The 13521-nt window shown below is 46.6% G+C and overlaps 1 protein-coding gene across 1 annotated transcript; it reads left to right on the plus strand.

The window, feature by feature from the left end:
* Positions 1–3631: 3631 nt before the first annotated feature.
* On the plus strand, positions 3632–4739 carry LOC136485960 (uncharacterized). The gene is made up of 4 exons (XM_066482748.1): positions 3632–3712; positions 3778–4038; positions 4114–4218; positions 4291–4739. Exons 2-4 carry the CDS (start codon positions 3804–3806, stop codon positions 4353–4355), a joined length of 405 nt encoding a protein of 134 aa, XP_066338845.1. The 5' UTR covers positions 3632–3712; positions 3778–3803; the 3' UTR covers positions 4356–4739.
* Positions 4740–13521: the final 8782 nt, after the last annotated feature.

Below are 13521 nucleotides of genomic sequence, written 5' to 3' on the forward strand. Positions count from 1 at the left end.
ATCCTATCACAACCTACTAGCTACCACAAACAATCCTTCCAACAAGCGGCAATCAAAGGCAAGATTGAGTATAAGCACAATGCTTACACCTTCTCTCACTATTGTAATTGTGATCACACATGCCAGGCAACTATGTGTACTAAAATATACCACAACAACACTATAGGTAGTATAATATTGCACAAAGTAAATGCTAAGTAAAGTAGAGTAAGAGTAATACATTGAGTAAAGTAAAAATCTTACAAAGGAAATGGTACAAGAGCTATACCAGACCAGAAGACCCGCTTTGGGAACCTGAGCAGAGCTCGACTCTACTTCTAACTCCCACAGTAGACTATCCTACTAAGAAGAGTGGAACTAAACTTGAGAGCTTCTTTGCTTCTTTCTTGCTTTCATGAATGGAGAGGGGGGGGGTATGCCCCTCTATTTATACTAGAGGTGGAGAAGGTGCTACTCCTTCGCCACGTCAGTGATCCGTGTGCTCTTTATCTTGAGCCATTGGATCAAACCAACTTCAATCAATGGTGAGGATCAAAGCTCATGCATGAAGGCATGCTTTGGTAGGTTGGTGAGGCGGTGGAGCTTCTTGGGAGGTCTGTCAACACCCACCTAAGAGGTGCGCGTGAACAGGAACCGGATGGCAATAGACACACAATATGTAGACAGGTTCGGGCCGTCAGCTCGACGTAACACCATACGTCCTATGTTCTATTGGTTTGTATTGGCTATCGTAATGATTGAATGTATTTTGAGGAGGTCCCCTACCCGCCTTATATAGCCTTGGGGTAGGGTTACATGTCGACCGGGTCTAAGTCTAATCGGGTAAGAGATAATCTTTACAAGAAATCTAACATTTAGCATATCCTAGGAGATCCTATGCTATCTTTAGGATATCGCCCGGGTGCCTTTGCAGCTTGCGCTGAGCTGCAAGTCTTCATCTCGTGGGCTGGACCGTCCCTTGCGGTGCGGCTCATGTCTTGTGCCGTGGGTACCCGGGGTTGAACCCCCCACAGCTAGTCCTCGAGCATCTTATATCCGCTTGGTGACGTTGTCTTGATCAAGTTCAAGAAGTCCAGCATGAAGCCGATCAGTTTAATTGACGACTTGGGCGGTGAAAATCAAAGCCGACCAGTTCAACTAGTGATCTGAGCAGTAAAAATAAAAGCCGACCAGTTTAACTGGTTGCCAGACCTGTTGAAATGGATGCCAACCAGTTTAACTGATTAGTAGACTATTAAAAACATCCGCCGACTAGCTTAACTGGACAGCAGACATCTAGCCAAATAAAGCTCACCAATAGGATTGAAGGAGCTCAAGAAAATTTTAAAATTTCTTCATCTTAGATGAAATGTAGACACTTAGGTGCCTTTGGTGAAGTCAGATGAATATCCCCTATGACTTAGTCATCTGAGAGAAACAGGGGCAGATAAATATCAGCAATGACTTAGTTAAGGAAGAAGATGTACTATTGTTTCAATATTACGACATTGTTCTTTGCCATCTCACCCCCAATAACATCCTCCACATAGCTATTTTCATCAATCTATGCGAAGCGTATCTTGCATAGATCCACACTTTAACCTCTTCCGTCATTTCTTCCAACTCAAACCCTTCTCCGAGCAAGGGGCCCCAAAAATTGTTGGTGGAGTTTATCTGGTGTTGGCGATGGAATGGCCGATCAGTACAAGGTGGTTCCGTTAAATTCGTCGGTGAAGTACTGGAACACGCACTGGTTGTACATAGAAAATGCTGAGGACAGCCTCTCGACTGACATTGACACCATGGCGAGGTCACATGTCAACTGGACGGTGAGGCCAAGCAGTAAGGAGATGCACCAGGTGGAGGAGCTGCTGGATATCTTGGCTCGGACTGACGTCAATGGAGTCGGCGTGACTGTCAACTTCATCGCGCGCCGGATCCAACCCTGCAAGGAGAGGTGCCACCCCGCATACGAGTTTTACGATGAAGACTTCGCCCGGGAGGCGCCGGAGAGGCTAGAGAGGAGCGAAATCGCCATCCGCGCCCAGAAGCTGTTCGCGTCTGATGCAAAGCTGAAAACTAAAGGGCGGCAGACACCATACAGTTTGGGGAATCCACGTCCAAAGATAATAAACTCCGACCGGCTTTGGTCCCGTTTAGTTCCAAACCAAAAACAAAAATTTTTCAAGATTTCCCGTCACAACAAATCTTGCGGCACATATATGGAGTACTAAATGTAGACGAAAAAAAAACTAATTACACAGTTAGCCGAGAAATTGTGAGACGAATCTTTTAAGCCTAAATAGTCTATAATTGAACAATTTTTGCCAAATAAAAAAGAAAGTACTACAGTAGCTAAAAGCCAAAAAATTTCGGAACTAAACGGGGCCTTAGCTAGTGTTTCTTCTTTTATGTGATGTATGTGTCAAATCGTCAGCTGTCTGTTTGCCTCAGGATCAGGACATTTATGTGTCCAAGGTGCCGGATGGGACCTGGCCGACTAGCGTCGAGAGCGGCAAACGTCTGCGAGGAGGCGCAGAGATTGCCGCGGCGATAGGCGGTGGTGAGCTGTCCAACCCCGCGGACGGAGGTGAAGAAAGCATACCCAGTCCTGAAGCTACGCCGGAATGGCGCAATTTGCGGAGCGACAAACAGCCGATCCGCGAGCAGCCGACCGGGAATAAGAGGAAGAAGAGTGCAGCAACGCCGCCCCGCAAGGAGGGCGGGATAAGCATCAGGGACTCCCCACCCCGCAAGCAGCAAAACTACATCGGTGGGGCAGAGTCCGATGACGCTGGCCGCGAGGGCAACTCGCAAAGCGGCCTCTGCGCCCCCTCCTCCGGCGACCGAAGGTACCAGCTCGGCGAGGAGCGCCTGGCAGAGAAGAAGCCCTGGTCGGTAGGCGCACAATCCTGCCGGCTAGAGTGAAAGCGAAGTCCCCGAGCCCGACCATGAAGCCCAGGCTAGGGAGAACATATCCGCATGCACAGAGACCCTGGGGACGAGCCCGGTGCCCCCAGGATTTGAGAAGACAACTGCACCGAACACCGGCACCGGAGGCCCCAGCGGTCCGCGCAAAATTAAGTGCACAATCAGGCGGTCAAACATGTAAGTAGTACTTTCATAAACTTGTTGCAATTTCTGTGAGCCTTAAAGTATATGACAAATAGTCTTCCTGGAGCAGCAATGCGTCGACCGAACCGTTGTATCCGGCCGGCACTGAAGAGAGGCGCCGTGGCATGACGCCGCCCGCTGCCCTCACCAACGCCTAGGGCGTGAGCGGAGTGCAGTCGGCCAGGATGGCGAGGGTAGAGGAGACGTCCACAAGCAACGGCGCTGGAAGCTCGCGGGCTACAGAGCCCGCGGAAGACATCGGGGCGCTGGGACTGGGCGCTTGCGCAGAGCGAGTGTCCAGTCCCCCGGCGTCCCCACTGGTGATGGGCCTGAGCGCTGGAGCAGAACAAGCGTCCAGTCCTCCAGTGCCCCCACTGGGGATGAGTCTGGGCGCGCCATTCCGCCCCCAGCGAGAAGAGAGTGCAGGACCCTTGGGGGAAGCTCCCGAGGGGATAGAAGAAATCCCCCGGGTGCCGCCGCACCCGTGGACGCCCCTCCCCATATATCACGAACCTTCCTGAAGCGAGGGGATCGAGTCGACACAGTGGAGGAGGAAGACGCCGACCCGCAAATGAGGGGCCTCCAGGTCACTCTTGCATCGGCGAACAACCAAATACAAGTGAGTTAGTCTTGTGTCGTTATTTGTTTCTCATGCAGGCCGATATGTAACTGGCTCTATTGCAGGAGATTTTGAAAACTGCCAAGCACCAATGGCGACAAGTGGAGCGAGTTGCTCCCACCCTCGAGGAGAACAAGATGCTAGGTCGTCGGTGCGGGCTCTGGAGAAAAGCCTAGCCGGAGCCCATGAAGACAACAAGAGGATGCGGTCGCATATGGAGCGGTTGGGTTTGGAAAATCTCTCCTTGACCAGCCGGCTCAGTACCACCGAGGCCGAGCTGGGCAAAGTCGGGACGGAGCTCGCCACCGTTGCCGAAGAGAGAAATGGTAAAGTCCTTGGGTCTTGTTCTATAATTCCTTTCTTTTAAGCATGACGTGGTAACATAGCCCTTGTTGACATAGGACTGGCGACACGGCTCTTGCAAGCCGAGGAGGCGATAGATCTTCTGACGAAGGAGAGGGACGAAGCACGGCAGGCGCATATGAAGGTTGCCGACGAACTTGAGAGTAAGTCGATTTGGTAGTAGCCACTTTACTTTGTAGAAGAGCATGTTTATCATACTGTTTTGGCACCTGCAGCGGTCCGCACCAACTCCCAAACACAATATGAAGCGACTGAGGGCCACCCGGGACAAGATGAATGACATTATTGCGGGGATAAAGGCCGGTGCTGGACTTCATCGACGGAAATCCGACCCTGCCCCCAGTAGGCGACCTGGACGTCAGGCCACTCCCACCGGATCCCTTTGTGGAAAGGTGCAAGGCGGCCTTGACAAATTTCAAGGCGTACGTCCATGGTGCTGCGTGTGCCGCCACCAGGCACGCTCTGGCGGTTGTCCGCTCTCCGTACCCAGCGGTGAAGCTAGAGATCGTCGACACCAGCTTCGCCAACGGGACGAATGACGATGATGCCGACAAGCTCGCGGAGGAGGCGACAGAGACGGCCTTTAAGCTCGTTGAAGACTTGGACCTATTCGGCGAGAAGGAGCAACAGAACCAGAACAATTAGGAGAAAATTCGTTGTAAACTTTAAGTTTCACCGAGCAGGGATGTACAAAAACATTATGCTTTTATGTTTGGAGTTAGTTCATATTTTAAATATGAGTTAGTTTCCTTCCAGTTGGTTCTGTGTCATGTCACCAGCCCCAGCCCCAGCCCCGACTAGCCTATACTCCATAGTGTAGAGTGGCCGGCACCTGTTTACACGTAAGAGTACAAACGTCGCCGAGAAGCCGCTGCTGATTGTCCATAACGCCAACCCTAACGCCAACCAGGAGGCCGTTGACGTAGCCACATTCGATCTGATCGAATGTGTTTTGAGGGGGTCCCCTACCCATCTTATATAGCCTGGGGATAAGGTTACATACCGATCAGGTCTAAGTCTAATCGGATAAGAGATAATCTTTACAAGGAATCAAACATTTATCATATCCTAGGAGATCCTATTCTATTCTCAGGATATCGTCAGGGTGCCTTGCGGCGTGCGCCGAGCAGTGCCGTGAGCCGCAAGTCTTCATCTCGTGGGCTGGACCATCCCTTGCAGTGTGGCCCATGTCTTGCGCCGTGGGCAGGGGCGGATCCAAGGGTATTCCCGAGTACTCCTGGGGATACCCAACTATTTTGGTACACTTTTATGTATATGTGTATATACTCTTATATATAATGTATATTGATGTTAATTTACTGTTTTTTCAAGGAGAAACTCAGCCCACAGCTACCTATTTGTCGCCTCCTTTCCTTTCTAGTTGTATGCATTGGATTTTAAACCTATACTGCTATGTATTGGTTTTTTTTTCCGAAGCGGGAATACCCAACTTCAAGACCCTGGCTCTGCCACTGGCCGTGGGTACCCGAGGTTGAACCCCCCACAGTGGGCCACCCCTCCCTTGCTTGTGGGACCTCCATGGAGCTACCTTGTTGAGTGTGTGAGCTTATGGGTCCACTTCAAGGTCAGTTCACCTTACAAGTGGGCCATTCAATCCATGTGCTCACATCTTTCACCATTGAGAGAATGGACAAGTTGATCCAAGGGTTGATAGTTGATTTGGAGAGCTTCACGTGGATCATGGTGGCTTGGAGTGGCTAGTGGGCCCATAGGTGGGGTTGGTCGACCCCTTATGTGGGCTCACTTTGCTCCATTTAGATTGAATGTGCATAGAAATACTCAAGTACAAGTGGAACTTGTTATTTATTAAAATATGCTCATGATACCCAACGAGGGAGGCAACGAGCCCCCGAGCACTGGTCGAACGGGTTCGAGAACTGCACGAGTGGCTTGTTCAGGAAACCGAGAATCTCCCCTTTCAGGGACCGAGACCAAGGCGCGGAACGATCGTAAACGTGGAGTTCTCACGAAAATACCCGCTAGCAGCACGAGGCGGCGCTCTTGGCCACCGAGGCTAGTGTCGTAACGAGCCCATCCCAACGAGGGACCAAAGTCTCTGAGCATGAATCGAGAGCAATGATATTACACACAGAAGTAATTTTATTATTACAATGGGAACGGCCTAGTTACAATATACGCAGCAAAAAACACTAAAAATGAAAACGTCGACACCGTAGTGAAGCCCCCAGTAGGGCCCACCGGGCGATCGGCCATGCAAGTGACCCGACCCACTCCCTCCTCGCCTCACTCCAAGACCACAGAAGAGACTGAGAGGGAGAGGGTTAGGGCGGCCGAGCCCAGGGCTTGGTAAGCCGCCCGCGGGCGGTCGGTAAACACGGAGAATAGGCAGAGATCTCCTAGTTGCAACTGGGAGATCAACTTCGCCCTCAACTGCCCGAGCCCCCAGGGGACTGTTGGCGGTGTTTAACTCACATTTCAAACCGCCAGCTATCATATAAAAACTGCTAATATAAAGACCAAGCTTAGACATAGGGCTTTAGAACTAACAATTTCCATAAGTGTAACACCCTACAATTTGCTCCTTTGAAAATATAGCTAGGATGATTTAATTATGAATATTTGGTGCTCATGAAAACATAGGAAATAATAATTTTTCATTAAATTAAAATTTATCATAAGGTAGTAACATGTGTGAGCTACATGTTGTTGCATTTTATTTATTGTGATGTGTGGTTTTGATCAAAATTCAAAACAAATTCAAATGCTTTTGAAATGATTTGAAAAGTGCTTTGAAATAAAAGAAAACAAAATTAAAAAAAAGAAGAAAGACCTCCTCTCTCATTTTGGCCCGAAGGCCCACGCTTCCTCTCCCCCTGGCCTACTCCGCTCCCTTCCCGCCTTCCCACTTGCGGCCCGCTCCGCACACGGCCTGCCCCACACCGGCCTCCTTCGGCTTCGCACCACACGCGCACGCCGCAGCCCACTACCGCGGCCCGCTTCGGCCCTCCAGGCAACGCCCGTGCCCGCACGCGCTTCATTCCCTCCTCCCTCTCACTGCGTCACTGGCCCCACTCGTCAGCTGGCCATGCTCCCTTCCTTCCCCTGTCCTTTCGTCCCCGCACTGCCTTTCCTTCCTTCGCCCTGGCGATGGCGCACGCCATGCACGGCAAGCCATCGGGCCACCGCGCCCGCAAGGAAGGCGACCAATTTTGCTCGCCTCGCGCTCCCCTTCCTTGTACCGCAGCGCCGCCCGCCTATAAAGCACCGAGCCGGACCTCTCCCTCTCCTTTCTGCTCATCCGCACTCAAGCTCACCACCGCCGCATGGCAAACCACTGTTCCCGGGCTCAATCGCCGTCACCAACGCCTCCCGGAGCTCCGCCATACTCCCCCGCGTCCGGAGGTGGCCTCAATTCCTTGATTTGGTCTTGAATCGCTTGGATTTCCCTAACCCGCACCCTTTCTTCTCTCTCCAGTTGCCGCTGCCATTGACCCGTGCCTTTGGGGCCCTCCCGGACACCGCGACCTTCGCTGTTGGACTCACGGTGAGCTCCCGAACCTATTCGTCCCCTTCTTGTCGCGTTTGGTGCACTAGAGTGCCGTAATGGCGAGCTCCCGAGCCGCCAATCATGGCGCCGCCGCGGGACTGTCGCTCCGACGTGTTCCCTGCCCTAGGATTGCACCCCATTGGGTTCAGCGAGTGCCTGTAGTTCATGTACGTGTAGTAGGATTTGATCGAGATGGACTAGAGCGCCGTACCGGCATTTGCCATAGCACATGTGGCTCGCCACTGGCCATGGCAGGCTCGCTGGAGGCACTGTGCAGCCAGTGGAGGTCGTCCCGTTTACTCACCACCAGTAGGATTCACATGGACGGTCCGGGATTAGATCATACCCTTTCGGTATGTAATCGGTCCACCGTGGACCGTGGACATGGTGCACCACGCTGAATGTCAGTGAGTCCACCGCACACGTGGTGCACCGCGCCAACCAGAGGCTATCGTGTGGTGCCTTGGTCAGCCATGACGGGTCAACCCATAGTCAGCTACGCACCTTTTGCGCTTAGGTCCCTGCCGTTTCCAGAAATCAATCTACTGCTCCATGCCCGCTCAAAATAATTTCTTTTCGGTCCTGTTTACTTCTGTTTTAGCCCCTATAGTTTTGAGTATTAGTACTCGCAGTCCAGTTAGCATTTAAATTTCAGAATTAATTAGTTTAAATTCAAATTTTAGTTCATTTAATTATAGGAATGCCATCAAACTTGTTTAGGCCATAACTTTATCATTTTAACTCCGATTTGACCCAGTTCGAATTATGTTAGGACCGTATTTACATTTTCTATGTGTTTATACTATTGTTAGGCATGTTTTCAAAATTTAAAATTCATGGGTAGATTTAATCTATTATTTAACTAAAGGAAAACTTTGTTTAAATCATGACTTATTCATTTTAACTCCGAAATAGTCCATTCAAGTAGCGTTGGATTCATAACGACGTGACCTACGCATTAGTATCAATGTTTTCTAATGTCAAAATCTCTGGAATTTCATGGTTTAAATCCCAACTTGAATAATAATTATGTCACTAGATTTATAAATAAAATGTAATAAATTTCACTTCGATTTTTAAAACCAAATATAAGTTTTACTTAATCCAACTTAAGTATTTTCTCTAAATATCATATACATGCTTTTATATAATAAATAAAGCTTAAGGTTTTCCGTTTTATAAGCAAAATCTTTCGGTAGATGTATCTTTTCAACCGTAGCTCCGATTAGCTTGCTTCCCGCGTCTATGTGTTCGTAGCAATACATAGATATGTTTCAAATCCTTTTTCCACTAGTTGGTGTATTGTTCTAATATGGCTATGTATGATTGTTATGCATGTCTGTTTGGATGCTTGTGTGGTGTTCTATGATCAAGTCCAGTCAGTGAGCTATATACAGTCCAGAAGCAGTTCTTGGAAGATTTGGACCAGAAGAAGATCTGATCTGAGTTCAAGGCAAGTATAGCATGGGATCTTTCTTGTTGTCCTATACACCTTTAATCATTTAATTCATACTACATGTGTCTACCTTGACTACCACTAAGTATTTCCAAGTAATTTGTACTTGTACCTTGATGCCTTTGGGTTATTGTATTGGGTAGCTTTGCTAGTGCTCAACTACAACCATGATCTTGTAACTTGACTAATGGTATATGCAATAAACACTAAAAGATGCTTTTTAGCAATATGGAAATAGGGGGTTGGAGTGTTTAGCTACTTTCTAAATACTCTAGATTCCTCTCCCTAAGGACTTATCTATAAGTGATCGTCCGGGACTTACAGTACAGCAGGCTAACATGGCTCTGGCTTTAGCTCAGTATGAGGACCTTTTCTAGCTTGTTAGTGGTTACCTTTATGGCGCAAGAGGGGCTCCGACAGGTATGATCTTGGCCTGCCAAGAGGGTGCACTTTGGTTAGTCACTCCTTGGAGGGGGTTCATGCTTATTGATGGGGAAACCTTAGCGGCCCTAACTTGTTAGACGAACCTTTGAAAAGGGTTCATAGTGAACCCTGTCGACCTTCCTTGGTAGTGGGTCAAGAGGCTGATCACCTTGGGCGAAAGGGTAAATCACGACTCATAGTGAAAGTGTACAACCTCTGCAGAGTGTAAAATTGGTATATCAGCCGTGCTCACAGACGCGAGCAGCCTTGGAACCCGTATGGAATAGAGATGATCACTAATGGTTAATTGTTTATGCTATTCATTATTCATGTTTACCTGATCATGTGTGTTGTGGGCTTATGATAAATTCGTTGCTACTCAATTGCTTAAAAAGGTGACCTATTAAAAGCTAATCACAGTAAACCTAGTGTCAACCTTTTGAGCCTCATGAACCCCTATGTTATATTGCTGAGTACGATATGTACTTACGCTTGTTTTACTTTTCTATACTTTAGATAAAAATCCCGGATGGGTACCAGATTGCTAGTCTGGAGGAGTTAGGCTTGTGGTCAACCAGTCAGTTATCCCTGTGGATTTGGAGTCTTCGCCTAAAGATCAGAGGTTGTCTTTTCCGCTGTCTATACTCTGAGGTTATATTCCTTATACTAATACGTTATGTAATAAGTATTATCTTCTGATATTACCCTTATTTATGGCTATATGTGAGATTTGACTTCTTGGGCTTACATATAGTGTGTATCTGGTTTTGTCTTTAAAACCGGGTGCTACAAAGTGGTATCAGAGCAATGCTAACTATAGGACGCAAGCCTAGTTAGTACTGGACATTTTAACATGGATTCATCTTTGCCTACTCCGTGCTTTCTCTCTAACCTTGTTATTTGCTAAAAAGTTATGCTCGTTCTGGCCTCTATTCTATTATAAAACCCTATCTCAATTCTAAATCTTTTCTTGGTCTATTAGATCGATCATAACGAGATAACTGCCAACGTCAGAGAACAGGAGGACCAAGCTATGCCACCCTTGATTGCATTTGATAATGAAAAGTATTCGCTATGCAAAAGCAAATACTAGAAGGAATGAATCAGCCCAGAAGTTCTCAGCAGTGCTTATCACAAGATTAGAGCAACATACCAAAGGGGCCAGTAAAGAGACAAGTCATAGAGGCTTGGAAGAATATGAGAACCAATGGCGGTATCAGCAGTAAGACGCTTGGAAGTCAATATCAGTGTCAATGTGGCATGCACTATGGTTTTCCCTGTCTTCAAAACAAGCCAAATCAAGGAAAAGTCGAGGTGAACCCAAGGTGTGAGACCAATGTGGATAAAAAGAGGAAGGCAAATTCACTTAGAGCAAGTATTGGGAAGCAATCAACATTTGGATTTGTCACATCTAGCTCTGATCCTTAGTCTGATGAATCTAAACTATAAAGAGTTAGAAGCTTCCCAAGCTAAAACTACTTCACATGAGGTATGCATAGATGGGTGGACTACCACCTATAAGGAGTTTCAACCTCAAAAGACCAAGCAAGCTTGAAAACAGATCAGTCAAACCAAGATGAATCTTCAGAGTCAGAAAGCTGACAAAACACCAAGCAACAATTCCAGTCGAGTATGACATCATAAAAGATCCAGCTAAGAGAAGGTGTCATCATTGCCAACAGGAAGGACATTATGTTAAATCTTGTCCATGGAAGAATCAACCATTATACCTTGGAGGTAGCCAGAGTCAGGTCAATACAGGACTACCACCAGCAAGTGATAGTGACACACAATACAAAGGAAGCCCATGATGAAATTGATGTAGTGTATGACGTGTCACTCCCATGCAAGAGATGTTACCCAGATGTCCCTATAATCATGCCATTCTTAAGAATTAGGAGTTTGTGTCCCTATGGAATAAAAGCGCTAGTGTCGAAGTTGAGTCAATGGTTGAGTTGTGCACCATTAGTGCTTTGCTGAATTGTCATTATGTTTATGCTTGTTTTAGATCTTTGTAATGATTGCAATGATCTTGTTGGGTGTTCCTCACAGTTTCATTTAGTTTATAGGCCTAAGGTATAAGGATTAATGAAATAAATAGTCGAGTTTTGGTTATCTCCTATTTTCCTCTATCCTGTCTTTTTGGAGCAGCCTGCACTCTTTGGCTTATATCTCTGATTTTAGACGATCATAAATCATGGGAAAATTCTAGACAATAGTAGACTTCAATATCTTTCTCTGACTGTAGGAACCACCCTTATAGCTATTCTGGTTTGGGAGTTATGAGATTCACAAGACGATGTATTTGTTCTATCAAAAACCTGAGACAATTTTGGTCGTGCACTATTTTTGACCAACTGAACTGCGGAATATAGAAAAATGTTCTACATGGAAGTTGTATAGGAATTGATGAGCTTTCCAATGGTATAAGCTAAAACTCTATTAGACTAATGAAATGAGAGTTACAACTATTTTATTGCACTACTATTTTCCTGCTCTCGAGAATTCTCAGACTAGATATTCTTGCTTATATAGAGGAGTTTCTCTAGAATGTCAGAACACCTTTATGTTAGTTAGCTCATTTTTAAGGAGGTGCAAGCTACCCTTTTGTGTGCCCTAGTTGACTTTTCTTAAGGGGGTAGCCAAGTTGAAGGGTTTGCAAGATGAAGTTTTCTTGCATTCTAGTGTTTCATGTGGAAGAATTAGATATCTTGATGGTTGGGGTTTTCTCTAGTCTTTCATACTATCAATACTATCTTGTCATCTCTTGAAACTATAGTAAAGAATGCTATGAATGACTTAATCCTAATGCATATATGTTGGAAACAGATGGCCTCTACCAGGAGAAGTGCTTCACAAGATGTTGGAAGGAATGTTCCCACTTCTAATCCATCGCCATCAAGTCCGCCAACTATAGAGTAAGCTTTGATGACGCAAACTCAGCTATTACAGACCACTGCCCAGAGTGTGTTGAACAATCCACAAGAAACACCACCTATTGACAAGCGTGGTGAATTTCTAATGGGACACCCACCAACATTCTCTCATGCAAGTGACTCACTAGAAGCTGATGACTGACTTAGAGCTGTGGAGCGATAACTAGACATAGCCCATTGTGATGACCAGGAGAAGGTGCTTTTTGCATCTGGACAACTCTAGGGTGTAGCACAAGACTGGTGGGAGTCCTACTAGTATGGGCGTCCCAACAATGCTGGATAGATCACCTAGCAGGAATTCATGGAGAATTTCAAGACGTACCACATTCCCGCAGGTGAGGTAGAACTCAAGCAAGATGAGTTTTAGGCTCTCCAGCAAGGATCCATATCAGTGTGTGAGTATCATAATTGGTTCACTCAATTGTCAGGCTATGCTCTAGGTGAGGTAGATAGTGATGCTAAGAAACAGAAATGCTTTTTGAAAGGACTGAATGATGATTTGAAACTACATCGAGAGATGGAAGAGAAGAAGAGAAAACATGATCTTCAATGCCAGTTAAGAAACACTCATCCTCGGTTCACTACGCACCCAGAATATCAGTCACATCCTATGAATCTACTTGTGAGTACAGATCAGAATAAGTATCAGCAACCCAATGATGAAGTGCAATAGGTTAGCTCTCAAGAACCATGTTTGTCATCTCCTACTATCACCTTCATGAAGACAAATACACCTACTAGTGAGAAAGGTTATGATTGTGGTGAGATTGAACATTATGAGAACAATTATCTTGAGAAGTTTGTCGAAAACAATCAAGGCCAGAATCAACCGTAACAAGAGCTAGAACAGAATGTCCATAGGAAGCAGGTGCATGGAAATAAGTTAAAGCGAAATTACATCCTTGGAAGTTTGAACAATGTGGATACGATTACCACTCATGGAGCTAAGGAGGTCGTTTATGGTTTGATTGTAGTAAGCTCAACCACTGCTATGGTGATGTTTGACCCCAGTGCGTCACATTCATTTATCTCTAGTGCATACGAAAGGTCCTAATATGGCTAGAGGGGGGGGGGGTGAATAGCCTATTTAAAATCTACAAAT

Source organism: Miscanthus floridulus, chromosome 10 (genome assembly GCF_019320115.1).
Source record: "Miscanthus floridulus cultivar M001 chromosome 10, ASM1932011v1, whole genome shotgun sequence".
In the NCBI taxonomy this organism is placed as follows: Eukaryota; Viridiplantae; Streptophyta; class Magnoliopsida; order Poales; family Poaceae; genus Miscanthus; species Miscanthus floridulus.

Bases quoted from the DNA above. Each gene is read 5' to 3' on its own strand.
- LOC136485960 (XM_066482748.1), top strand. From the start codon at position 3,804: ATGGCGACAAGTGGAGCGAGTTGCTCCCACCCTCGAGGAGAACAAGAT. The intron at 4,039-4,113 runs GTAAAGTCCTTG...TTGTTGACATAG, and splicing joins CGTTGCCGAAGAGAGAAATG to GACTGGCGACACGGCTCTTG. The intron at 4,219-4,290 runs GTAAGTCGATTT...TGGCACCTGCAG, and splicing joins GGTTGCCGACGAACTTGAGA to CGGTCCGCACCAACTCCCAA.